This window comes from Cydia strobilella, chromosome 21 (genome assembly GCF_947568885.1).
Source record: "Cydia strobilella chromosome 21, ilCydStro3.1, whole genome shotgun sequence".
In the NCBI taxonomy this organism is placed as follows: Eukaryota; Metazoa; Arthropoda; class Insecta; order Lepidoptera; family Tortricidae; genus Cydia; species Cydia strobilella.
Genome location: NC_086061.1, coordinates 2,473,214 through 2,493,594, shown reverse-complemented (window position 1 = coordinate 2,493,594; position 20,381 = coordinate 2,473,214). Strand labels below are relative to the sequence as shown.

The following is a 20,381-nucleotide window of genomic DNA, read 5'->3' as shown; positions in this document are numbered from 1 at the left end:
TAGTCGGCAATGTCCCTACCTATTTTAAATCGCATGCGATTTGTTGTTAGATCTGTGAAGTCTTTACACAAACCAGGTAAGTCCCCGCCAAAATTTCAAAATATCACAGAACCTTAGTGTTGCTATAGCAATATTTAACACTTGGATCAACGATTGTTCGCCATTATCTTTGAAATATTGGAAATATGAGTCTCATCTAAACCTACATAATTTATTATAATATACATGGGTATAGTTGGTCAAACCAAATTGTCAGTAAATAAAAAACAAAAAAACTAAATCCTTTTCTTTTGGGTGCTAGTACTAGTGTGAGACAAAGATAGTATGATTCTGTGTATGTTTGAAATGAGACAGTCCTTTGACAAACTATAGTTCAACAATACCATGATGGAAATATCTCGTGAATAGATGCTTTATATAAACAGGAAGTCACTCTGTTTCCAATTACCTAAAAGTCACGCAGCGCGAAAGCTCTGTCATTTCTGTAATTCTATTGGTCAACTGGAAGTTAAGTTGGTAAACTTTCTTTATGATTGGTCAAAATAATATTCTAATAATCTAGTTCTAGCAAAATGAAAACGGAGTATCGTGGGTGTCATATGTCAGTTTTGTGTGTACTGTGCGAAATGCGCACGGTCGATTAATTTGAAACTTAGTGTTATATCAATATATTTACAACTAAAACCTAAACTATGACGTGAATACTTTATATAAATTGAATTAAGCTCCACCGCTTATAAATTAGTATTTTCTTTTAATGGATAAGTGAAGTAAAGTCGTGAAAATGTTCAATTACAAGTATTTGAGTAAAGACCACTTGGAGGGTTTCGATAATTATAAGGTAAGAATTTCATTGTGTTATGCGGAATATTTATACTTCTAATTTTCCATAGCGATCGCTAGTGTCTGATTTATGCGTCTCTAAATATTGATTACTCACATAACCTTAAAATAACTAGTTACGCGCATCGCATGACATGACGCCGTACATTAAAAGTGGTAATTAATTAGTTAAAACTTGTTTTACCGATAACTGTTCAGGATGATCTTGTTATTGATAACTCATACAAAATTGTTATTTCATATCCAATGCAATTAATTTTATTTTTATCATAATGATTGATTATGACTGCAATACACAATTAACTCCATAGCTTATTAAAAATTCATTACCACACGGAGTGAAATAGGTTCTAATTTAATCAGCATTATAATTACTTTTAGAGATTATGGTAAACATTAGAGAATACATCTCTAGTTTCAGTTTATCTAACTGATGTCTCTTTTTACACGGGATTTTAGAAATGTCTCGGTGAGTATTAGTTACCTGTGGAAAGCAAAGTACAGTCAGCGATAAAAGCTTGTACCAAAAATGAAATTTTTGCCAAAAACTTATTTACTATATCATATTGGCTACTGATTTTTTTGTGTAGGGCTCAAATTGTTTTTATTTACTTTGGGCCTAGACAGTTTGAAATAGTGATGACTTTCAAATATTTGTGACAGTCAGTTAATAATACTTCAACAATCCTGCCGAGATTACCGAACATTCTCCTCACATGTGAAAGTCAAAAACTGACATTGGCAAATTCACCCTGTGCAAAATTGCAGGGAGTAAAAGCCAGATAGGAAAAAAAAACAATCCAAATTATTAAGCCTAAGTATTGTGAGTATTGTATAATATTATATGTAACAAATCATTGGATGTTTTGCAGTATATGGCGATAGACACGAGCCCCCTCAGTGTCTATGTTATGCACCCGTTTTGGAACAAAGTGGTCGAGGTAAGAACTTATTGTAGTAACTGTAATATTCCACCTTAACACATTTACTGCCAGAACCTGGTAGGTGAGTTCTCTGTTTGTGATATGCAAACGTACATATCTACACGTACAAGCATGTAGACCATGTAGTAGATATTAAGCGAATTATAGATTAATAAACGGATAAGACACAACTCCATCCGATGAGGGATTTCCTCTCCATAGCACGTAGGTTAACAGTATATGTGACTAGTGTAAAGTAATTTCATCATAAACCATAGTAAAGTATCACTGAGTTTGTATAAATTCCCATCCCGGCACTGTGCCTATCACAGTTTATACTAGATGACAGTCAAGGGCATAAATATATATACATCTAATATTAATCATTTTGTAAAATACTGCATTAGAGCAGTATCCACTATAGGTATAATTTTATCAATAATTTGTTGTTTTTCTGCCCTCATGCATACATTTGTGTACTTAGCTTTGGGAATTTCAATCATTGTTTTCCTGTTTGCACATTGTTTTATTTCACTTATATGCTATATCCATGAAGGAAAATTGTGCTATTATTTTCGCAAATAGAAATTAAAATTCACTGGCTAATGTGTGTGTGTTTTGAGCCATACAAAAAAAGTGGTTCCATAATTCACACAATACTCAAAAAACCCTAAAAAAGAGTTAACTTTTCTAACCTTTGCCTACAACTTTGTTTGCCCTCCACCGCCCCTCCAACTACCCCGTCACCCCATTTCATAAATTTAGGGTATACGTTCCAGTACAAAAAAGGAAGAAAGAAAGGATTGGCAATTACTCCACCGACAAGAGCAAAGCTCTTAAGTTATGATGATGATGATGATTATAGTACAAAAGGTATTAATATATAACTTAAACTGCCAGAATGCCAAATTATATCCAATTCCGTTGTTGAACAGCAAACATCTAAACAAATTCTGCATATTCATATTTATATTATATTATATTAGGAGATAGAAAACCTGGTCTCTGAACCAAACATCATCGGCGAAACCAAGTCAGCAAGACTCCGCTGGCTTGGGCATCTTGAGAGAATGACAGGCGATAGGGCAGCAAAAAGGGCCTACGTTGGACGCCACATAGGTCGACGCCCAGCAGGTCGTCCTAAGTACCGCTGGAGAGACCAAGTCGAGAAAGATCTACGCGCCCTGCAAGCAGAAAACTGGGAGAAGATCGCACAAAACAGGGTGTGTTGGCGCCAACTCGTATCGGAGGCCAAGACTCACTTCGGGTCGCTGAGCCAGCGGAGTTAGTTAGTTAGTTATATTAAGATAAGAATGTGAAAATATCAACTGCTTAGCTATTATGGTTCATGACAGGTTGTAGACAGACAGACAATAGAGGCTTAGTAATAATTATCTAATGGGCACCTTTTCTCTTCATCCAATGTTGAAGATAAGAATAGATTGTATATACCTATATTCGTATATGTATATGTATTTATGCTATCTATTTAAATATGTTTGCAGGATGACTCATACATCATAAATCATTCATTTTCTATGTTATTCATAGTCTGGGTCGAGATCTATATCGTGTGATATCATTATCAGTATGGTCCGATGCGCGTCACATATTTGTAAGAATACCTACGCTTGTATGTATCGTATGTACATAAATAAATATAATGAATAAGTTGATATTCAAGGTTCGTGTGCGAATACCTTTAGGTCAGAATACTTTAGAGTGACATAATTATAATCAAACATGGCACTGACATACGTTGGCGATGTAGTGCATAATCATTTTCCATCGTATTTTCACGGAAACTTACGAATGTGTCTTGCTATTTCAGTTAGTCTCGGTACAAAAAGCACTATCATTAGAAGCTTGACAAAAAGAGATATGTCTAAGAGGTATGAGGATAATTAAACTATATCAGACTACTTTTGATCCCAAATTGTAGAGTTATCTATAAAAGTATTTCAGGGTGGCAGATACTTTTGGCACGTTTCATCCACTACGTTTTATGCTGATTGTACTATTAAAGTTTAAGAACATTCACAAGTATTCATATAGATTCGTCTGTAGCCTATTTCCTTCTCAAATTTGTTACACATGGGTAGGTAGGTATTAATGGTATTATAAAAAAGCCATTAGCCTTGTCTGATAAAGCTCCCAACCATAAAGACGAATCCATCCAGTATACATCAAAATCAGCTTAGTAGTTTGACGTTACGGTGGAACACAGACTCTTAAAATTAGTTTTGGCGTAGTCTGTTCTAAACGTCTAATTTAATTCCCTTTATTTCCAGTTAGTACCCCGCTGGGTGGCCCCGAACCTGCTCACATTCCTCGGGTTCCTTCTCACCGTGTTCGATTTCGTTCTTCTCTCGTGGTACGACTACTCATACACGGCCGCCAGCACCAGGAACGAGACCATAGTGGAGTTGGGCGAGCGGCCTGAGGTCATACCGCAGTCACTGTGGTACTTCTTAGCAGTGTTTCTATTCCTTGCTTACACGTTAGGTGAGTTAATATTTTGAATTTTATTGACACCATAAATATTCATGGAACAATATATTGATTTGAACTAACACGATTTTCACTCATAATTTTATTTTATTTATTTAGAACACATACAGTCATATATGAAACATATTTTAAAAGTGCATAGTATAGTTAACGCTATATCTGAGCTCGTTCACTTACCTCTGTACTAACAATGGCATTCTAACATTGTCTGTTGTCGATAAGGTTGATTTCAAATCGAAGCTTTGTGAAAATAGCGCCTTATTGACAACCGACTATAAGTACCTTTTTGTTGTATAAAAGCCCATTGAATTCCAGATGGTATCGACGGCAAGCAGGCTCGCCGCACGCAGACCTCAGGCCCGCTGGGGGAGCTGTTCGACCACGGGCTGGACTCTTACTCGGTATTCTTCATCCCGGCCTGCCTCTACTCCATCTTCGGCTGTATGGACTACTCCGTCAAGCCTATCAGGTAAATTTCCTTATTGGATGGTATCGACAAGCAAAGCAAGCCCGCACACAGACCTCGGGCCCGCTGGGGGAGCCATTCGACCACGGGCTGGACTCGTACTCGGTATTATTCATCCCGGCCTGCCTCTACTCCATCTTCGGCTATATGGACTACTCCGTCGAGCCTATCAGGTAAATTTCCTTATTGGATGGTATTGACAAGCAAAGCAAGCCCGCACACAGACCTCGGGCCCGCTGGGGGAGCTGTTCGACCTGCCTCTACTCCATCCTCAGCTGTATGGACTACTCTGTGAAACCTATCAGGTAAACTTCCACCCCTTATTCTTAAAACTAGTGGCTGTCGGTGTGCTGTAGACCTCACGAACTACCATAGCTCTGCCGGATTTTGGTTTAGGAGAGTCTTTAAACCTATGTACAAATTCAGATGCTTTTAGTGTTGGGGGCTTAAGCCCCTTAGTCACTCCTTAACTACTGCGTAAAAACCGTTGCATGAAAATACGTTAAAAAATGCGAAAAAATTTGTCATCACTATCCGGTCCTGGCCTGGTTAGAGAGAGCGACGTTCGTGAGCTCTCAGATGGCTGACATAGCTTATTTTAGCAGCAAATGTATGGCCACACCACACTTAGTAGAGGTCAGCACCAAATTGTATCTGTATTATTTTCGACGTATAACATAAAATCACCTGTTCCAGAATGTACCACATAATGTGGAACATCCTCCTCAACTTCTATCTCAGCCACTGGGAGAAATACAACACGGGCGTGCTGTTCCTGCCGTGGGGATATGATTTCAGCATGTGGGTGAGTACATTTCATTTTATGGCATCAAAAAACGGATTATATTGTACGGAAACCCCACACAGGGGCCCTCTAATTATTAGTGCCATACAGGTACAATAATATATATTTAATGAAAAAACCGGCCAAGTGCGAGTCGGACTCGCCCACCGAGGGTTCCGTACTTTTTAGTATTTGTTGTTATAGCGGCAACAGAAATACATCATCTATCTATCTATCACGGTTCATGAGATACAGCCTGCTGACAGAAAGACAGACAGCGGAGTCTTAGTAATAGGGTCTCGAACCCTTTACTCTTTGGTTACGGAACCCTAAAAAGCATGCATTTTTACAAACAACTACTAATCTTAAATTAAAAAGATTTTTGAGTTGACCGAACGAGATGCACTTATGGAACTTTAAGTAGGAGTAGCAGACAATTTTATTGTTTGTCTTTGTCACAGTCTCACATTATTTATTATTTTGTATGGTTTATGGTGGGCAACAAATAAGCCGGGGAGGGAGGAAATAACGGGGAGATGGGCCTCGTTAGCATTGTGCTGCAACCCGTCTAGGAGAAGGAAAACTCCAAAATATAACCCGGGGAGATGGGCCTCGTTAGCATTGTGCTGCAACCCGTCTAGGAGAAGGAAAACTCCAAAATATAACCCGGGGAGATGGGCCTCGTTAGCATTGTGCTGTAACCCGTCTAGGAGAAGGAAAACTCCAAAATATAACCCGGGGAGATGGGCCTCGTTAGCATTTTGTGCTGCAACCCGTCTAGGAGAAGGAAAACTCCAATATAAAACCCCCAAATCCAAGGTGTTAGCCGACCCGTGCCGAGGGATGCATAGCCAGAGGGTAGTACTGGCGTTGAACGGAGGGTGTCTGTGTTGGCGGTCACAGGACACAGTGGTGAACCGCCTTGCTTCAGTACAGGGCTCTGCTGTTGTGGACATTTAAATCCCTTTTACTCGTGGGAACGCAATGGAGATTCAAAATAATAATAATCATCCGAATGGCGGCGACGTGGTACGCCACCCGTCACGTCTCGTTTCTCGCGGGGGCGACAAGCGGCTCACGGAGAGCCGCTTTGCTACGCTGAATGTTGGAGGAGGAATGGAAGAGAAATTAAATGAGGTTTTGCAGATGATGGATGAAAGAAAAATTGATATTCTGTGTGTTAATGAGACGAAACGGAAAGGATGCGATACCACCTTGCATGGAAGCTACACGGCGTATTGGTCTGGGGTACCTAGTTCGGATCGCGCCTGTCAGGGAGTTGGTGTTGTACTTTCCGCAAGAATGGCTGTGTGTGAGAGAATTTGAATGTGTGAATTCCAGACTGATGTGGATTAGACTGAAAGTGGGAATGATGCGCATATTTTTGGTAGGAGTTTACGCTCCAGTAGACCGGGGTGCGAGTATCTCACAGCGCGTTCGGGATGAAAGGCAGATATTTTGGGATGAACTAAGAGAGGTTTTGAAAGTATGTAAGAGTAATGAAAGATTAGTTTTGTTAGGTGACTTCAATGGCTGGGTAGGAATAAAAAGGGACGGATTTGAAAAGGTTCTTGGAATGTACGGTGACGAGAGAGTGAATGATAATGGGAGAAGCGTGTTAGAAATTTGCCAAGAGTGGAACCTTTGTGTAACAAACACGATGTTTGACCACAAAAGAATACACTTATACACTCGAGAGGCGGAGAATGTTAGGAAAAGTATGATTGACTTTGTGATAGTTGATGAAAGAATTAGGAAAAATGTTATCGACTCCAGGGTGTATCGAGGGTCGGGTATCCATTCTGACCATTTCCTGGTAATGTGCCGATTAAGTGGCTTGTTTAAAGGATGGAGACAACGACCCCGTACAGTTACTGCCGATTTAAAAAGAATAAAAGTGGAGAATTTGCAAGAAGATGGAGTAAATGATGAGTATAGGAGTAGATTAAAAACCGAATTCAATGGTATGGATGAGATTAGTGAGACTGAACAATTGTGGAATAGTTTTAAAAATAAAGTAGTAAGTGTGGCAAGTGAAGTATGTGGAGTAAGGAAGAGGCACAAAGGAAAAAAGGAGAAGAATGTTTGGTGGGATAAAGAAGTGCAAGAAGCAGTGTGTAAGAAGAAAAAGTTGTGGTTGGATTGGTTAGCCACAAGAGCTAACCAAAGAAATCACACGGCTTCATTTGACGAAGTCAGTGAAGCGAAAAAGGATTATAGAAGAATGAAAGTGTTAGTAAAGGAATTAGTAGACAGAAAGAAAGACGAACAGAAAGATAAAATGGAAGAAAGGCTCTCTCAAGATTTCCAAACAAATATAAAGTTTTTCTGGAAGTCCGTTCGTTTAGCCAGGGGTAACACCCAGAATTCTGAGCTAAAGTCAATAAAAGACAAGAATGGAAGATTAGTGAATGAGGAAGAATGCATCTTAGAAAGATGGAAAGAGTATTTTGAAAGTTTGTTTGATAAAGAGAAGGCAAGCACGTCAATTTTGGAGTTGAATGAAAGCATTGAAAACGTGTCGGAGAACGAAGATAGTATTAGCATGGATGAAATTGTGAAAGCGTTGAAAGGAATGAAATCAGGGAAGGCTGCAGGGTATGATAGAGTTTCTGTCGAGATGCTGAAAGCTGGACAAGGCATTGTAGCAAGTCAGTTGTACCGCCTTTTCAATATGTGCTTCAGAACCGGTCAAGTGCCCAGGGACTGGTGCAAGGCCGTCATTGTACCTCTTTACAAAGGAAAGGGATCACAACTGGATTGCAAAAACTACAGAGGCATTAGCTTACTCAGCGTCGTCGGCAAATTGTATGCAAAGATATTGATTGAGAGAGTAGTGAAAGAAACCGATGAAAAAGTATGGGATGCACAAGCGGGATTCCGAAAGGGTATGGGATGTACGGATCAAGTCTTTTCCTTGCGATGCATAGCCGAAAAGTATTTGGCCAAAGGTCAGAAGGTCTATTGCGCTTTCGTGGATTTGGAAAAGGCTTATGACAGAGTGGTGAGGAATGAACTTTGGTCGGTACTGTCGGTGTATGGATTGAGCGGCCGTCTCATTCAGGCACTGAAATCGCTCTATGAGGATTCCAGTGCTTGTGTGAGAGTAAACGGGTCGTACACTGAGTGGTTTAGCATCGAAAAGGGTGTTAGGCAGGGATGTGTAGCGTCACCGTGGCTGTTTAATCTGTTCATGGACAGTAGTTTGCATGATTTGAGAAATGATGAGTGTGGGCTGAGAATGAGTGGGTTACCCGTCAAATGTCTTCTTTACGCTGATGACCTGGTATTGCTAGCGTCATCGGGTGAAGAGTTGCAGGAGATGGTAACTAGAATGCATGGATCTTTTGAAAGGAAAGGAATGAAAATAAATGTAAGTAAGACGAAAGTTATGGTATTTGAAAAGGAGGAATATATGACAAACTGTGAAATTTTGATTGGTCAAGAAAGAGTAGAACAAGTGAAAGAGTTTGTGTATCTGGGAACATTATTCACTAGGGACGGTAAGCATGATAAAGATATTGAAAGGAGAGTGAGTGCTGGAAATCGCGTGAATGGGGCACTTAACGCTTTTATGAGCAGCCAGAAGGTGTCGCAAAAGGCACGGTTGGCTGTGCATAGAGGGGTGCTGGTGCCTACACTTATGTATGGTAGCGAAAGTTGGGTATGGCAGAAGAGGCATCAAAGCCAAGTCAATGCAGTGGAAATGAGAGCGTTGAGAAGTGTATGTGGGGTGAGATTACAAGATAGAATTAGGAACAGTGTGATAAGGGAAAAGTGTGGACTGAGCGAAGATGTAGTGACAAAAATTGAGAAAGGTATGTTGAGATGGTTTGGACACTTGGAAAGAATGAGTGAAAGGAGGCTAACAAAGAGAGTATATAAAGGAGAGGTAGAAACGGGAGTTGGAAGGGGCAGACCTCGGCGGACTTTCTCTGATCAGATCGGGGAAATCCTGAAGAAAGGCCAGGTCAAGAGCACCCTAAACCGGCGAGCGTGTATGAGGAATGTTATGAAAGTGAAGGAAGCGAAAGAGGTATGTCAGGATCGTAGCAAGTGGAAATCCGTGGTCTCTGCCTACCCCTCCGGGAAATAGGCGTGATTATATGTATGTATGTATGTAACAAATAAGCCGACCAAATTACGTAGGCTGTTTTTGGTATGTTGTCAGGAATGTTAAAACGTGTTTTTAACTTTGTCGCATTGCGTATGTTCTGTCCCTCACGGGCGCACGTGTATAGCTCATTTATAACATAGCTAGACCTTACAACGCACAAGAGACCACGTGAACTTTAGGGGGGAGCACCTGCTAAAGTCAAGTTGAAGTTTTCAAATTAGGTGACAAAGTAGGAGACCAACGCGCAAGATCCCTATATTCGTAATTCATGTATAACTTGGCAGGTTATTTACCGTGGACGGTTATAAATCCACATTTTAACCACACAGTAACTTTTATATATATAACTTGTCTGTTTCAGGCGTCAACAATATTCTTCCTGTGGACCGGACACGCGGGGACAGCGTGGTACAAGCGGTACCTAGTGGGCGGGTACACACTCGCTGATGGCTTCGAGTGGCTGGTCTATGCCACCGGCGTGTTCACCAACCTGCCCGTGGCGGTCTACAACACGTATCAGTAAGTTTCCCTGGTCGTCTTTCCGGTTGTATCCTCAAGGATTAGGCATTCTAACTAATCTTAAGGCTTGAAAAGCGAGTGCCATCTAAGGTTCTAACTGAACACTACTCCTCGCTTCACTTATCGCTTTTCGGTAAAGGAAAGGATTAGGCTTAGTTCCCCTCCGAGTCAGAAGGCTGTCACTTTCATAAAAAAAACCGGCCAAGTGCCAGTCGTACTCGCGCACGAAAGGTTCCGTACCATTACGCAAAAAACGGCAAAAAAATTACGTTCGTTGTATGGGAGACCCACTTAAATATTTATTTTATTTTGTTTTTAGTATTTGTTGTTATAGCGGCAACAGAAATACATCAGCTGTGAAAATTTCGACTATCTAGCTATCACGGTTCATGAGATACAGCCTGGTGACAGACAGACGGACAGCGGAGTCTTAGTAATAGGGTCCCGTTTTTACCCTTTGGGTACGGTTTTGGGTAACCCTAATTAGTTCCTATGTCCGTTTTCCTTCTGTGCCCAAATGCCGGGACAACGCTTGGAGGATGATCCGAATACAAGTTCCGACTTCCGAGCAATTTATTGGTGGAAGTTTGGGTTTGAACAAAAGACCTCCCGCTCGAAAGCGGCAAGCCATGCCGCTGCCGCTAAGCAACCAGCGCTTAACGTATCTGTCTGTGTCATATTCTTTATATTTTAACTGCTGAATAGATTTGAATATTTGCGCCTATCGATTTTTAGATAGTTAAATAAATAATTACTTGTTATTTCAGATCATACAAGCTCCGCACGGGCAAGATGCGCTCATTCACAGAGGCCCTCCGGCCACTGTGGTCCCTACTGACAGTATTCACAGTGTGCAGCGTGTGGGTGCACTACTCACAGCGACTGCCGGACCACGACCCCAGGATGCTGTTCCTGCTCATCGGAACACTGTTCAGCAATGTCGCTGTAAGTACAAGTGCCTGTGGAAAGAAAAGTAGTCAGCGATAAAAGCTTGTTCCAAAATTTTAATTTTACTTATTTAGCAGTAACTTACCGTTACTTTCTTATTTAGTACTGCATGAGCAAGGCTTCCGCTGCAACTATTTAATTAGTGTTATAGCTTAGGTATTTAATCTTAGTTTAGTTTAGAATAGTTAAATTTAATATAGATAGCATGTACAAACATAGAGTAACTTATACTAGAGCGGTACTGTCATAGTAAATTTTGTAACCCCAGTAAATTCACTGCCATCTTTCGGCACACTTTAAAACTAAAAATGAAGGTTTATAAAAATACGATAGAATGTATTTAAATATAGATAAATGATTTTTTTTATTTGCATTAATTATTTTTATGATTTTGACCCATGTTCTTTCACTGATATGCGTTAAAATTGTTAAATAACAAACGAAACCGTCAACGCCATCTATACGACTGTAGGCCAAAACTAGTAGCGCCCTCTGAACGAAAATCAAATTATCTTGATTTTCGAGGCACATTTTTTCCTTAGACTGTATCCATCTATTACGGAGTTATATCTATCTTTGGTACAAATTATAATTATTATTATTTTAATGTAATGAGTTTATACCTAAATAAATATCATTTTTATGTATTTATTTAACTTACATGTATCTATTCTAAAAACCTCTCGTATATTACAGTGTCGCCTAATAGTCAGTCAGATGTCCAACCAGCGCTGCGACGCGATCAACTGGCTTCTGTATCCACTGGTGCTGTGCGCCGCAGTGGGACTCGCGTTACCGCAGCACGAGCTGACTGCGTTCTACGGCGTCACTGTGCTGGCTGTGTTGGCGCACATACATTATGGGGCCTGTGTGGTGCGTAATTCAATTATTATTGTGATTTCTCTGATTTTTTGCTGACCATGCATACGAGTCAAACCGTCTTGAGTTCCTCTATCGACTTTCGTTTGATCCATCCTGAACGCGACACCCTATATGCATTATGCATAGGGTGTTTAATCCCTTGGCTTGGTGTTGACATTTCAAAGTGCTGAGACTCGAGGGTGCTTTTGGACGCCAATGACTGATATATCGGCACCGCAGGTCCTACGCCAAAGACGGATTAATCCGTCAAAGACCACAGAGCAACATAGACCTACGTGCATGTGCATAAAGTTCAATTTCAGTTTTGACACTTCGGTGAAGTGGCGTCTGAGTGACAGCTTTAGTGTTTGACACGGCGTCGAAAAGGTTAATCCAACTATACTATGGCAATACGGAAAAACTAGAATATATTAGAGATAGCTCAAAAAGGGGACTGCCATTAACTTAAAAGATAAGTTTAGTGTGTGTATCTGTAAGAAACCGATTTGAGTGCGTATTTGATCGAAAGTGTGGTCGGCCGAAATGGTTCTTAGATAGATTTCAACTCATTAGAGGCCCTATTTTAATTTTGTCGTCGAATTTTAATTGTCAAATATTTCTAATAATCTTTTTCTGTTCTCAGGTTCAGCAGATGTGTGCGCACTTCCGAATAAACTGCTTCCACATAAAGAAGCGAGCCGATTGACTCTTAGACGACAATGCGTGTTAGTAACAACATCACACAACATACATATCCATTACAACACTTGAACACTCTGCTCCAACTGTTCAGTACTAGAGACATTTTAATGTTAGTCCGCCTTTAGTTAACTCTGTTCTGAATCGACCTTGTCAATTAAAGTAAGGACGCTGGGCACGGAGAATTTCGTACAGGTCAATTCACAAGAGCAGGCACGAATGGAATGAATGAATGAATGAAAATATCTATGTGTGTTACAGACATAGAAGGTAGGATCCTATAGAAGTGGCCTACCGCGTACGCCCGTGAGGGACAGAACATACGCAATGCGACAATATGATTGGTCGAGTTGATTTGTAGCCCACCATAAACCATACAACGGTGGGGAATTAAAAAAAATGTGAGGTACCGATACAGGTACAGTCAAAGGCATAAATATGTATACATTCCCAAAGTTTCAAAAATATGTGTACGCTCTTACACCTTAGACAATAAAGTCGTGTTCACATATTTTTGAGCAATTTGTCTGGATTGATATTTTTGCCGTTGACTGTACTCATACAATGAAAGTTTCGTTCATTCCATTCGTGCCAGCTTTCGAGAATCAACCTGCACATTGACCCGCCATTTCCTATTTTATCGCACGGGCATTAATATCGTACGCGCACGGTGGCATTGATCGCGGGCAATATCATTCATCGTGGTAGCGTCCTTACTTTAGGATCAGATGTTTAACCAGCAACCATATTTATCACAAATTAAACACTGGCTTCACAGATGTAAAGGCGAATGGGGTTATGTGCTTTCATATCAAAATGTACCTTATGTCGTTAGTTTAGGGTGCATTTTTATATGACAAGCCACATAAAGAGATAGTGACGAGGTGATAGTAGCTTACGTGTTAGTTTTCACTATATTGGTAAAAAATGATGACGTCAGGATCTAGTATATTTCAACCATTACCGATATGAGTACCGTTTTCCAGGCCGCACCAATCTACAAGGTTTACCCAAAAAAATCAAATATATTCCAATCAAACTTTGATGACTCATTTGAAAAGACACATTTTTCGAAAGTGCAATTGAAGTTGAACCTTAAATCGGAATGCTAAAGTTGAAATTCTATTAGCGCGTAAGTGGTCGATTAATCATATTATGGCTGGAAAAAGGTTAAGTGATACACCTACGATGATTCTTAGATAGGTTTTTTATTTATTTATTTATTTTATTTTGACGTTTGAGCTACAATCACTGTAGTATAGGTACTAGTTGGAGTATTTGTATTATGTTGTTAATTATGCATATGTTGTTCTCCCTGATGTTTTGTTACGTGAAGATTATGCACAGTGCTCTTCAAAAATCAATTTAAACAGTACATGGACTGCTTATAATACGCTGAAATGTACTTTATTCATATCATATATTATGTACTGTTTTCTTATCTTACCCTAATTTGGTATTTCATGCAGTCAAAAGTGGCTAAGCAGGCTAGGTGCTCAAATTTCTCTAAACACACTCTTAGGGCCACTTGCTTCATCCCCTAACCCGCGGTTAACCGGTTAAACCTGAAGTTACCATGGTTACCAGTACAATTTGACACTGGGTTAACGGTTTAACCGCTTAACCCCGGGTTAGTGGAATGCAAGTGGGCCTTATTCTGTTAAAAATAAAGTTGTGTTTAGATTATTTTCAACACACCATCCGTTTAGTTACTTTTATCATCATATATTTTAACAAAATTTTCTTCTTGTGCATATATTTTCTTAGTGTTTGTAACACGCATTGTCTATTTTTATTTTATATCGCTTTTTATAGCTTGTGTTTTACATTAATCTTATTATACATTATCTTTTATTTAACATTAAATTATTTAATCTAACTAATGTTTATTGTACAGTTGAGATCTGCATATTATCAAATAGGTTGATGAACTTGACTGTACTAAAACAGAATTATTCTTATAATTATAAGTAGTACGTATTTCAATATTGTATTCATATACCCAATTGTAACATTTAGTATTATGTTAAAGATCTAACAGTGTATTAACCTTTATTTTAAGCCAGCTTCAAGTCATTATTGTTAAGTTTGGGAGCTATTCATACGTAGTCCTTTGGTAATAGAAATGTATAGTAACGAAATGGAAGGCATTAGTTGGAGAGACAGGATAACGAATGAGGAGGTGCTAAGAAGAGTGAGTGAAAGAAGAGCTATTCTGAACACTATTGCAAATAGGCGCGGGAAAATGATTGGACACTTAATACGACACGACTACTTCTTTAAAACTATCCTGGAGGGGCGGATAGGAAGGAAGCGGGGTAGAGGAAAACCCAGACGCAGCTTTTTAGATCAAGTGAAAGAAAAAGTAGGGGCCGTGTCGTATCAAAAAGTCAAAGAGCTGGCGTGGGATAGGGAAAGCTGGAAGATACTCCACCGACAAGAGAATAACTTAAGTTAATGATGATGAGTAACGACTATTAATTCAGTGGCCATATTTATAAGGCCTAATTTAAAAGATATACAGGCTTTTGAGACCAAAAAGATACGGCATAGATTCAGTGTAATTTTAGATTTGACACAGTAACACAAATCTTAAATGAACACCCCTCCAATATATGTTTATGCTTACATCTACAGAACGGACGCTTAGCACAAGGATAGAGATAGGAACAGGCGGGTCAATTTACGAAATTCTACGTGACAAGCGTCCCTTCTTTAGTCATCGTCGTCGATTAGTAAGGAATGTTAATTTCAGGATGTGCTTTATTCTACTTGTGTTATGAATTGCTCCGTACCTAGTATTTTGTTACTTGTATTTCTTTGGTACCTCATTTGTACTAAGTGTACTAACCGTATTTGTATTTTGTGTTTAAACACTTGTAAGTATTTCTTAGTATTCTTATTTATTTACCAATCGTTGTTAGTGCAACTGTGTTTTTATAACGTATAAGTTATAATCTAAGTTCAACACTGGCCTATGAAAAGTATACTATGAAAGTTATTTAGGCAGAGGGTTTAATACAAATGTGATAATTATCCAAATATGGAAAACACTTTCAATATTTGTATAAAAACATAAATAGCTATATACTTAACTGAATCAATTATACTATTCATAGTGTATTAATAATTTACTTTAAATTATCGCATTTCGTATTTAAATAGTTTCATTTTGTTTAATACTTTAAAAGGCACTCAATATTGTATTCACTATAGGTATTTCATGTCCAATTTTATGAGATGAAAGTACATTTTTTTGTTTGTCTGCATTTTTGGGATGTAATGATTTATATTAACTACAATGGTGTTGGCAACTGTCAAAGGTTTGTATAGATGGCGCCATCATAGCTCGCCCATTTTTCTATGAGATTTGGCTTAAAGGGCTGGCATCCAGGCCATAAAATTCCAAAAAAACGAAATTTGACTCAATTCTAGTGATTGAACGGGCAAACTATGCTGGCGCCATCTGCTTAATACTTCGATCCGCCAACCCCATTGTGAATGATCTTTTATTCTTGACTATTAGCATTGTATCTTGATTTTATAATACTCTTTCGTGATTTAGTTTGTGATATGTTTGTGTAAATAGTTTGACTGAGTTAAAGGCAATGCAACACAGTGAAAATTAAAATGTTGTAACTTGGTGAAGTCACATGCCTGACAAAATGAAAGATGTAGTGAATAACTGTATGATATCGAATGTTTTCTTCAATATGAACATTTGTAGTATCGCTAGCAGACGTATCTGCTTGATAAGAAATAATTTAGTATAAATGATATCGTTTTACCACCGACGCAAAAAAATAGTGTTATAAGTTAACATGTGTGTCTGTGTTGCATCGTAGCTCCCAAACGGATAAACCGAGTGAAGTGGAGCGTTCGTTAAAAAATACCTACAATCGTTCTTAGATAGCCTTTTAACTAGATATCGCGGTTATAATTTTGTCAAGGGTATCTACAGTATTTTAAATCTCTCTAATGTAGTTTAAGACTTCTGTGATTTCACTACATCTGTCAAATTACATACTACATAAATATCTATCGCTATATCGTAGAATATAATAATGTATGTATGGTTTCTGAACTCTAGTTTCATACTAGTATGTATCGAATCGCTAGTATTAATATCAAGTGCCTCACGAGTGAATGATATTTTTGTCACGTAATGTTATTCTAAATCACACTTTTGACAGGTCTTCGTTATGTTGAAACAGGGCGTTTACAACATTGACATTCGCGTTATGATCCTCGATGACCGACGTTCAACTACGTACGTAATTACCCTGCTTAACCTTTTGGACGCCAATGACGGATATATCGGCACCGCAAGTCCAACGCTAAAGACAGATTAATCCGTCACAGACCACAGAGCAACATAGACCTACGTGCATGTGCATAAAGTTCAATTTCAGTTTTGACACTTCGTTGACGTGGCGTCCGAGTGACAGCTTTTGCGTAAAACCAACGAAAACTTGTTAAAAGTTTGACCCTAGCGTTAACTCAGTAGGATAAATAAAATGTATTAATCAGTAATCACCAATGTAGAGAAATGTAGCTGTACAGATAACCTTACATGGTCACTTTTATCGAAGTTTTATCACTTTTAAAGCCTTGATGAAAGTGACCATTAAGTTCAGTTGTGATCGCTGACTTCTTTTAAGTTTAAAACTAATTATTTCGGCCACTAACAAGGTAAATACATTTATGTTAAAAAGCACTAACTTGTCGAAATAACGTAGGGTTTAGGCTATGTCTGAAGAGTGTGCTGCGCTCGAGTTAGCAAAAATAGGGACTTTTGTGAACTCAATTTGATCAAATTTCCACAATATTTGCAAACTCAAATAACGAATGTAGCTATGGCCGCCAGGCAGCGCCACTGTACACGCAGCCAATGGGGTTGGCAACTGTCAAAGGTTTTAATAGATGGCGCCGGCATAGGTTTTACCTGTCTCTAGTTTTGTTATAAGAGATTTGGCTTAAAGAGCATCCAGGCCATAAAATTTCAATAAAAAACGAGATTTTGTCACTATTTGTAAGACTTACATGTAAAACCTATGCTGGCGCCATCTGTAAAATACTTGGACCAGCCAACCCCATTGCCACTATACGGAAAGTTGTAATAGTCCGGTCGAGTATGAAACAGGTTCTTCCCGATATGCCTTCGTCGTTGTGATAGCTAACTATAAAGTAGCCTACTCTAAAGTAGGCTGGTGCCTTTGCACGAGCCTCACTTCACCGCCTCAGGGCTCACTATAGTTGTGCCGTTCTCGAGAACATTCTCTGTTTACTATAGGCAACAGGGGAACATTCCCCATTCAAAACGGAGAACGGCACAACTATACGGCTCACCCACATGCAGCGGTCGATGTAATGTCACAATCAATAAATCATGTTAACTCAATGTTTGTTTTATTTATTTCAGTGGTATTTATACCTCTTTCACTTAAGACTTAATGTGCATTGGCTCTGATTATTGTCTAAAGTTTCTAACTTTACACAATAATTACTTTACTTTAGGTGTTCATCAAAATATTAACCTCTTGTCCATGAACCTATACACTCAAAATTGAGCGACACCATCATACTTGTCTCGTGAGAAACAACTTGCACTTTGCTTATGCTCCATCAATTTATTTTTAATACTTTATCGGATAAATATGAAGTATTATGCACAGACAAGAAAGTTTATCCTCTTGTCTGTGAACGATAAGGTTCTTGACCGGATTCTGAGTTGTCTTGTTGTATCTTTTTGTACCTAGCCATACCTAGTAATGTAAACAACCAACCTAGTAAATAAAGGTTATAGTTGAGTTTCAGAAAAATAAGTATATAAATAATTAGAATTTCTTTACTAAGAATTTTAACCACATATCCTATCAAAATAATGTTACTACTAAATAAACATGATCACCAGTGATCAGCACAGACGGCGCCACACCGCGGGATTCTGAACAAAAATCTTAATATGGACATGACTCAAATGCAGCGATCTTGTTTGAAAAAGTAATTTTATAGTGTTATTTTAAGTTTTTGAATAATATTTTTACTCGAAAACCCACAAGTGTGGCACCGTCCATGCCGATCACCGAGGGTCACTTAAATCCAACAGTGTAACAATGTACAGAATGAGGCCATTGTGCAGAAAGATTATGTAAAAAATAAAACTAATATATACAATTGCTATATAGATTAATAGTACATTATTACACAGCTAGTCTTTATTAGGTTACATAAATTGTAAAATAAATTCCAGTTTAGATAGACTTTTGCCTTCAAAGAGGTTTTACCTTCAAAGCATCTGAAATGTTCAAAGTGTCTAAATTAGTTAAATGTATCAGAAAGGTAAGATAATGACCATCAATCATGATATAAAATATTCTTGAAATTCCAGTTAGGAGCTTGACATCCATTGGTAACAACAAAAGCTGCAGTTACAGTGCAAAGCTGCAGTTGCTGCAGTGTGTACGCAACAGCATGCTGCAAAATTTGTGACTGGTACAGCCAGTCTTATGATAACATAATAGCCACAACCATTTAGGTCTACCATTCTGGCTGATATTTTAATATTGGATTTCAGCCCTCAAATGTATTATGCGTAACTATGGCATTCAAGAACAAAAATCTATAAAAAAATTTGACAATAATCACAATGAGTCCTTCACATTTTTTATATAATCTGACTTGATTTTCTCCCTCTCTTCAACATCAGGCAGGTAGGGATGAATGCCTCTGGCTTTCCTGTCGCTGTAAACCTTTCCCTGGAAAATAGTATAAATCTTCATCAAATAAAAAGTAAGATTGACCAAAAAAGTCACTGTATAAGGAATGGAAGATGCCTGCTTGAAGTGTGATGGCAAACACAGACTGGGTAGAATTAGTAACGGGAAGAAGAGTAGAATTGCTATGGTTTAGGGAAGTCTGTATATAAATTGATAGACAGTACATGAAAGCCTGGCAATCAGAAATTTTAAATACATACCCAGAACTTTTTACAAGTATTGTAGTTATCAAAATACGCTTCGCACTTTTTATGGTCATAGCCATTTTTATTCAGACACTCGTAAGATTGTTCTTGCTCCTGAAAATGAAATTACATAATTTTATATTCGTTTTGAGGTACTAATTCAACAAGGTACTAAATAAACAAACTTTTAAGCAGGGATTGATTCGTGCAGCATTTGGATTATTCAGTTTCGTCATGGTTTATGTATACAATTAACGTCTGTGTTATACTTGTACTCAAAAGTACGTAAATAATTCATTCGTTTCAGAAAAACAATCGCATCAGCCTCGGCCTCTTCTTCAGATGGTCAGAATTCAGAGCGAAATTAGCGAAACCGAAACGTCAAATTAAGTCAAATGTCACATGTCAAATAGGACAGTGAGAGTGACAGCTAGACGGTCAGTGACACATTGACAGCTATAGTTTGTCAAATTATACTAGATTCATGTTGTCAAAGGACTGTCTCATTTCACACATAGACAGAGAGAATCATACTATCTTTGTCTTACACTAGTACTAGCACCCAAAAGAAAAGGATGAGTATAGTTTTTTTTGTTCTTATTTACTGACAAATTGGTTTGACCAACTATAACGTCTGTACACTTTTCAACGTTTTACTCGTTGCCTTAAACATTTTTTTATCATCTACTGTATTCACGAGCCTGCTTGAATCGGAACGTCATAATAATGAAGTTTGTTTCCTATTA

At 38.4% G+C, this 20,381-nt stretch overlaps 2 protein-coding genes across 2 annotated transcripts; one reads left to right on the top strand and one right to left on the bottom strand.

Moving 5' to 3' along the window:
• Positions 1-618: 618 nt before the first annotated feature.
• On the top strand, positions 619-18,054 carry LOC134751157 (ethanolaminephosphotransferase 1-like). The gene is made up of 9 exons (XM_063686523.1): positions 619-841; positions 1,716-1,784; positions 4,058-4,271; positions 4,593-4,746; positions 5,440-5,548; positions 10,006-10,163; positions 10,931-11,108; positions 11,808-11,984; positions 12,616-18,054. Exons 1-9 carry the CDS (start codon positions 785-787, stop codon positions 12,676-12,678), a joined length of 1,179 nt encoding a protein of 392 aa, XP_063542593.1. The 5' UTR covers positions 619-784; the 3' UTR covers positions 12,679-18,054.
• A 474-nt stretch (positions 18,055-18,528) lies between these two features.
• LOC134750874 (coiled-coil-helix-coiled-coil-helix domain-containing protein 7) lies at positions 18,529-20,003 on the bottom strand. Its single transcript, XM_063686113.1, has 3 exons — positions 19,821-20,003; positions 19,651-19,749; positions 18,529-19,429 (listed from the first exon to the last, which is right to left on the bottom strand). Exons 1-3 carry the CDS (start codon positions 19,869-19,871, stop codon positions 19,316-19,318), a joined length of 264 nt encoding a protein of 87 aa, XP_063542183.1. The 5' UTR covers positions 19,872-20,003; the 3' UTR covers positions 18,529-19,315.
• Between the last annotated feature and the right edge of the window lie 378 nt (positions 20,004-20,381).